Source organism: Saccostrea cucullata, unplaced genomic scaffold (assembly GCF_032062105.1).
Source record: "Saccostrea cucullata isolate Sc308-1 unplaced genomic scaffold, CSIRO_AGI_Scuc_v1 ctg10191, whole genome shotgun sequence".
Lineage (NCBI taxonomy): Eukaryota > Metazoa > Mollusca > Bivalvia > Ostreida > Ostreidae > Saccostrea > Saccostrea cuccullata.
The window spans coordinates 24,769-32,516 of record NW_026928381.1 but is presented as its reverse complement, the minus strand read 5'-3'; the positions used below and the strand labels follow the sequence as shown (position 1 = coordinate 32,516).

Genomic DNA, 7,748 nt, shown 5'->3' with positions numbered 1-7,748 from the left:
AAATTAAAATAAATACAGAGTATACGTGCATTAACAATGAATACAATGGATCGAATTATCTATTAAAACAGGGTTATTTTTACATTTAAAATTTATACATTTAAAAATCAGTATACCCAATAGAAAATACATCAAAAAATTGAAAAAAATTCACTGAAACCCTGCACACAAAATATTTTTGGGTGGTAAGGTGTTAATTTTCGTGATGAAATGCAATGAATATGAAAACATATTGTATTCAATAAAACAGGATGCATCTAATGACAGTTCTGTTTATGATCACGACCACTCGCATTAAAATCAATTTTATTGTGAGTCATGATCCAATAAACAACAAAAAAGTTTAATGAATAACTTTAGAAATAACGAGAATATTGAAAAAAAAATGATACTACATTTATGATAGCAAGTACCATTTTAAAGAAGCAATGAAATACGTCATTAAATATACTGAGTAATTGAAAAAGAAAACCAATCCTTGACCATCGTACTAAACTGCAATAATCCTATATTTACTTTCTGAAATTTAAAATGTTGCTGTCTTTACCACCCCTCTTGTTAAAATCTCATTTTCAAGCAGGTTTTCCTAAATAGTATGAATTGTATTTTTCTTTTTTTTAAGTTAAGGGACAAATTCGCTTTCTTCTAAATGAAAGTTATGTTAACTCGTGTTATTCAGGTTGATTTTTCAAAGATAAACCATTCCTCTATTTTTTTTTTCAAGTTTCTTTACACGATTTTGTGGCTGTATTAAAATGCACTACTGAATTAGTAGCGCAATCGTCGCATTCACTTCAAAATAATATACATGTATATTTATATATCCATGTGTCTAATCATCAGGTTCAGGTGAAAACATTTTGATAGAATGTTGGATGTTAGGCAATTGCAGAACTATAAATAATTCAAACACAAGTGATAAGATTAAAACAATGAACTCTGTTTAAAAAATGTTTCAGATGACACAATCTCTAAGATATTATTTTTTTCTTGAATTCCAGCAAATTAGGATTCAAAATGAATAATTTTAACGATTTTTGCAATATTTCTTCTCTCCCAGCCTATCCCCAAATACAATCATGGGCTTACTTTAATAAAAAAACCGACATTTCTAAGTATTGATGTTATCTATTATCTGATTCTGTTTTTAATTACTTGAAATTATGAACATGAACATTGATAAAGTACAAAGATCCATTGAAACAATACATATCTTGTGCATCGCAAACACAGACCTCTTAAACATCAGCAGAAGTAGGATAAGGCAACATGGAGGAATGGGCATCCCATGTTCCTTGTTATAGTCAGGAAAACTAAAAGAAAATCGTATCCATAGGCAATATATAATCGTGCTACGGGAAAGATGATGAGTTACTAGCTGGTTAAAACTGTGATCTTTATCTGTTCTTTTTTCTACTTTATAAATTTTTTTAATAAAATTTAAGAAATATCCGTAGGCGGTTGTTTAGTGACATATTGAATTAAACATTTCGTTAAAGTACAGAGACGTCAATAATATAAAATCAAACCATATGATTTGGTGTATCAACTTAAGATCGACTTGTCTATTCGACAAATTCTTGAGCACCATTTGACGACCAGTCACACCTGCCGTGTGTTCCTTGTCCTGATTGAGAAATAATAGAGAAATCTGCCAATAATTACTCCGTTACTAATAGATAAACAATCAGTATGGAAAACTTCAGTCAGCATTTGATGTTATACTACATTGCATTTGCTGACAAGGTCATTGTATTGACAAAAGAACTTGCGAAATGATGACTTTAAAACAGACTGTTGATATTCTCGTTTTAACATCTTGTTTGTCAATAATTTACCCCGTTTAAGAAATTTTTCATACGTAGATCATGCTCTTGCTTAAGGAATCGACTGATATAAACCCTGTATGCAGGTGACGGAAGCATATTGATGCATAAGTAAGGGAAGCTGGCGATACAACGTTTGTCATAACACTTTTCATAAAGTTTTTTTTTATTAGTTTACCATGAACGTTTTTTTTTTTCCTTGTAAAATATCCAAGTTTAAAACATACACTTTAGTCTAATCTCTGTGACACCAGTATTTCAATTTCTTACTAATCTTTAAAAAAGGCGGACATATGTGTAATTTAGAGGAAAAATGCAACCTTCATATTAAAAAAACAAACTTGTTTTTTATTTATTTAATTTATTGCATTTCTTTAGTTGTTTAAATAAGCATATATTTTCACAACACAGGAGCAGCTTTACATCTTTTTTTGGAATCAGCATATTTGAATTTTGCGCCATTTTCTCCAATGAGTTGACTATCCTTTGCTGTAACACTTGGCCGTAACATCCTTTCCGTTATAGATCCAAAGTGACTCACAAGGACACACAGGTCTATCAAAGAGAAAATTGTATTTGGATTAAGAAATGGTCATCAGAAAAAAAACGATGTTAATTTTTCAAAAAAGATCCTTCTATTTAAATAAGAAAACATTTTTTTTTAAAAATTATCGAAATGCGAATTAAGATTGCCAATATGATTAAACCAAATAAAGTCTCCTTATATACACATAAGGCTCCCTTAAATATCACACGACGTATTTGTGGGGCAGTTATACATGGTACACAGTTATGTTATACATTATGCAACTGAAGTGATTTAAAACATACTTCTTCATTTTAATGATTTAAAAATGAAGTAGTTTTTAATAGTCACCAAGCTTATGAATCTTTTTATTAATTAAGACTATACTCACATGCAGCTGGCCCGGGGAAAGGCTGGACATTTTTGGATGGTGCAAGCTCTATCAAGACATCCTATTTTTGTACAAACTTGAAATAGCAAAAACAAAATTGCAAAAAGACTTCACAATTTGTGGATTTTTAAAAACCTCATACCTCGTTTTTACTAATTTTGGTATTCTTTGTTATGCAACTTTAAAACCTGAAGATAACAAACATAATTCTATCTAAAAAAAAAATCTACAAAACAATACAAAATATAACCCACATTACAAAAATCTGGGTCAAATTTTATCTTTGAATTTATGTTGGGTTTGAAAGATTTAAAAATACAATCTTTCAAACAGGCTATGAAAAATAAATATGAAAGAATAAAGCTAATTAAATTTTAAAACTTGTGCATCTTTTTTTAAAAATCCAAAGTGGTGCTTTTAATTTTAAAGAAAGGATATACATGCATTAGACTGGCGGTTATAAAGAATAATAGGATCTAAATTTCTTTGAACAGAGAAAAATGATCTAATTGAGCAACCGCTGCTTCAAAATTAAATGGAGGGATCAGATTACATTCAGAGTTGGTAAACAATTTGAACATCTGAAAGTATTGAAAAATACCGACTCAAAGCTTTAATTTCTGTAAAATAATATATACTCGACAAATATTCGTGGGGATTATATTTCCTTTTTTTCATCGTTTTAAACAATAAAAAGTAAAACCAAATCCCAGACGAATTTTTTAAAATGACAACTGTGAAGCAGAACTATTCCTAAGGGATTAAAACAAATTTATGTCGTTGTTTAAATATAATCAACGAAAATAAATCCAACACAATATTTTTAGCTTTTTTGGCATTAGTTTAATTTCGAAACAACGAAATTTTATGACCACGAAATTTTTTAAAATACAAATCAACGATATTTTGTGCCCACGAAAATGTATGCTTCTACAATATTTTAGACAGTTTAAGAAAGTACATGTACAATCCGCGTACTTAGAATAAACTAGTTTAATTTATGGTTGGAACGTATATCATTTCAAAATTAAAATTAAAGGTAGGAGACCTAAATATGTATTACATTCTATTTTGTTGATTATTTCATTTTTAGCTTCGCCTCGCCCAATACGGATTTCCATTTCACACCCTGTATGATTCCGCATTAGATCACTAACTGACTGTGAAACTAATATTATATTGATAGTTTTAAAATATTTTTTTCATAAGAATATAAACGTGATTCATCCATTATACTCTGTAAATGAGCCCGGCTCTCTGTACTTCTGAGTACTTTGATTTCTTCTTTCTACGACATTGTGAACACATTTTTTAAAAATTTTATTTAGTATAATTTTGACCTCATTTTGATTGTGTCAACTAAATAGCAAAATAAATAAATAACGAAGAACCACTGATTACTTTTGATTATATTTGTTTTTAGAAAGATTAATTCCATTTTTTTTTCAAGTAACACAATTGATCGCTTTTCCTCTATAGTACCCTTATACAAAATATGAAATATATTGTTAATTGAAATGCCAAGCAAATACGTGATAAAGAATCAATGCTTACATCTTCTATTGCAAATTCGATTACAAAGTTCTTCATTTTGGAAATTGTTTAAATTTCCACCACAGCCTCCGTAAATAAACTGCTGACAGGTGCCTGTTTTGACGTCATAGTAATACCGGGGCATATAGGCTTTGCACAAACCGGGTTTTTGTGGTAAAGTACAGATAATATTTGCTATATAAATAAAATAAAGATAAATTAAGAAAAAAAAACCACATCATTCGATTTTTTTTAGAAAAATTGTATCATGTGAATCAAAGACTAATAAATTTGAATATATGTACATAAATTAATTTCGTATTGTTTTGTTAATTAATGTCTCTTTAAAATGGTATTTTGATTAATCTGTATCACTCTACAGGGGATCTTATTATGTCGATTTTTAAAGTAAAAAAAAAATTAACAACTATGTATTTTTATATTACACGCATGCGCACTATTACTTACGTGGAAGACGATGACGATATTTTTGTCCGTTAACTACAGCCTAAAATAAAGTGATAAAATAATTTCAGAAAACAAGATCCTGAACTCATTATTTAATTTTTTGTTTCTTTTGATTACGCATGTAGACTTCTTTTTAAGAAATCTGTATTGCTGAAAAAAAACCCAAATTATACAAATTTTATATGTTATGTATCGAGAATTAAATGTCGAGTCATAAGCTTTCATTATGGGGAAGTATAATGTGTTATCTTAAGGGTCAGACGAGACGTTCCTCAAAATCTGCTTTGTACATCTTCGTAATGTATGAAAAATATTCAAAATTGTAATTAGATTCTGACTACTAAACCAGTTTCTAAACGCTTTTTTAAAAATCCAAACACGTAAACATTTGGAATTGGAAAATTATTTTTCTTCCCCAAAGGATAATATAAGAAAAACTCCCCCTGGTATCTTGCAGAAATGCCTGGTAAGGTACCTCAATTTTTTGTGAGTAAACATGTTTTAGTATCAAAACTTCAATGGCAAACTCTTAGAAAAATTTATCTATTATTGAGAAACGTCTCATCTGTCCTTAATTCCTTCTTTTTCATTTTCAAATTAACATACCATCGGCTTTTTTTCAAAACTGAAATACGGACAAGTATGACTAATTAAAACAAACGGTGAAACCACATGTTTAGTACTTGATATGAAGAAAAGATTGTTTTAAATACAATTATTATACTTCTACTGATATTTCCTTATATAGAATTAAGTTATTAGATCTGAACAATTCCCTAGAAATCGCTGTGAATCGGCTAATCGCCGTGCGTAAGACTTTTGAGCTAATCCCTCGGTGGAAAGCTAGTTATGCCAATTCGAGGTTCTTAAAGCTTTTCATTGTGAAAAATGATTAGTTAATCTGTAAATGGATATTTTTTTAAAGGTGATCTTTAGAATTTAAATTTGTATCGGTATAATAAAACAGTTAAAGTATATTATTGAGGGAGTAAGCAAGATTCCAGTTCCCCAATATCAGGACTATTTCCCGAGGCGCGCTGCGCTGGAACTGGAATTTTGCTCACTCCCTAAATGATATACTTTAACTGTATAATGATTTTAGAGAGTATGAAAAAAAATTATGATCTGAAATCGAAAAAAAAGTATCATGTGAAGCACGTTTTTTTTTCTGTTTTCTCTTCTTTTTGAGCAAGACAATCCGACCTGAATTAAACACCGGATAAACCAAAATAATATCAAACATCAAAAGTCCATTGAGACGCAGAGACATCGTGAAAAAAATCAATACAATCCAATAAAACATTAAAAGGGGATAAAACAAATCATATTGTAAGTATTATAAAACATAATTTAATAAGACTTTTAGTTCGGATAAAAATGGAATGAAAACAAAGTGTACTTACTATGGTCAACACCAAGAGAAGTAAGAGCATTCGTTTCATAATTGCTGTTTCATGTTGTATTGATAAGCATACTTTATATACTTGTAAGCTTACCGACTTACGTGATTTCAACAGATGCATGTCCTGATATCTTTTTTGTGACGAATTAGAAATCATCATTTCATATTACCTGCATGCAGCTACAGCAGGTTACATGTATGACAATATGAAGTTAGCGAAAAATGATCGATTTTACCAAAAAAAATATCTGTGAAGAGGATATAAACACGGACCTCCGGAAATCCCAGATGTGGAACCAGATGCATGGGATGAGTAATCATGTCCTGTTGACCAATCACACCATTGTCACATTACTTAGCGTGAAAGCTTAGTATAGTGATAATATATATGTTGTTCGTGAGATCTAACAGATTAAAGTGTGATCTGGTTTTACATCCCGATTCTCCCCTACCACGAAAAATATAACGATAGAGAAGCACAAAAACACTGAGGCAATAATTTTTGAGTTTGAGTTTATTGCGTATAAATGAAAAATTAACATTAGTTCCATTCCTAATACAAAATATATATATATATATATATGACTGCATTTGAAAAAAAAAATTGTGTGTTTGCTAATATTTCTGCCTTTACTTGTTTTGTCGTTTGATTGGATTCTTGTCTTTCTTTTCCGTTATTATTATTATTTTTTTTTTGGGGGGGGGGGGTGGTTGGTGGGCGGGTGGGGGTGAGGGGGTGGTTGGATGGGGGTTGGGCTATAGATCATTTATTTCAAAATTGCACTTACGATGTTTGGGCTCAACCCTGGTCTTTGTTCTATGACAAACCTAAAAGGTTGATTTAGTTAGTAACTGTTTCTCCGCCAAGTGTAGTCATATTTGTGTAAAAAGTGATGTTACAATGCAGCCGGCCATCAATTACCCGTTGTGTGGTTGCAGAAGTTCATTCTTCAATATAAATTCTGAGCTATCCATAAAGTCTGTGATTAAGTTATGTATGAACACAAAATGATTAAACAAAACAGTCAATACAGTTCACTTCATTTTTCAGTAGTCGCCCGCGTGGCGCAGTGGTTAGAGTCGCGAAGTAAGGAGTCAATCATTACGTCGCGGGTTCGAATCCAACTGCGGGACGTGGAGACCGGTCCTTCGGATGAAACCGTATAAACTGAGGTCCCGTGTCGCAGTAGGTGCTGGCACGAAAAAGATCCCTCCCTGCTCAATGACCCTGAGTGCCGAGTAAAGGACAAAATTTGCAGCTCTCCACCGGCAAATGGTGGCGTCTCCATATGAGTGAAAAATTCTCGAGAGGGACTTTAATATACAATTAATTACCCCTTGTGAGGTCAACATGGTGAAATAAGGACCCGAGACCTGGCCCACGAGGTGACCTGACCTGACCGAGGCCGCGTAGCGGCCGAGGTTAGGTCAGGTCATCGAGTGGGCCAGGTCGAGGGTTGAACTCACAAGGGGTAATTAATTGTTTTATTATACCGATATATATTGAAAAGTATGAATCTCTAACCATTATCAATTCTTTGTTTGATCGGGATCGGGATTCGGTACAGACCGGGTAGTGAAGTTGTTTACATTGACGTCTGC

The 7,748-nt window shown here is 31.6% G+C and overlaps 1 protein-coding gene across 1 annotated transcript; it reads right to left on the bottom strand.

The window, feature by feature from the left end:
- Positions 1-2,173: 2,173 nt before the first annotated feature.
- LOC134277415 (kunitz-type serine protease inhibitor Bt-KTI-like) lies at positions 2,174-6,259 on the bottom strand. The gene is made up of 5 exons (XM_062759749.1): positions 6,148-6,259; positions 4,745-4,784; positions 4,298-4,471; positions 2,744-2,819; positions 2,174-2,381 (listed from the first exon to the last, which is right to left on the bottom strand). Exons 1-5 carry the CDS (start codon positions 6,184-6,186, stop codon positions 2,306-2,308), a joined length of 405 nt encoding a protein of 134 aa, XP_062615733.1. The 5' UTR covers positions 6,187-6,259; the 3' UTR covers positions 2,174-2,305.
- Positions 6,260-7,748: the final 1,489 nt, after the last annotated feature.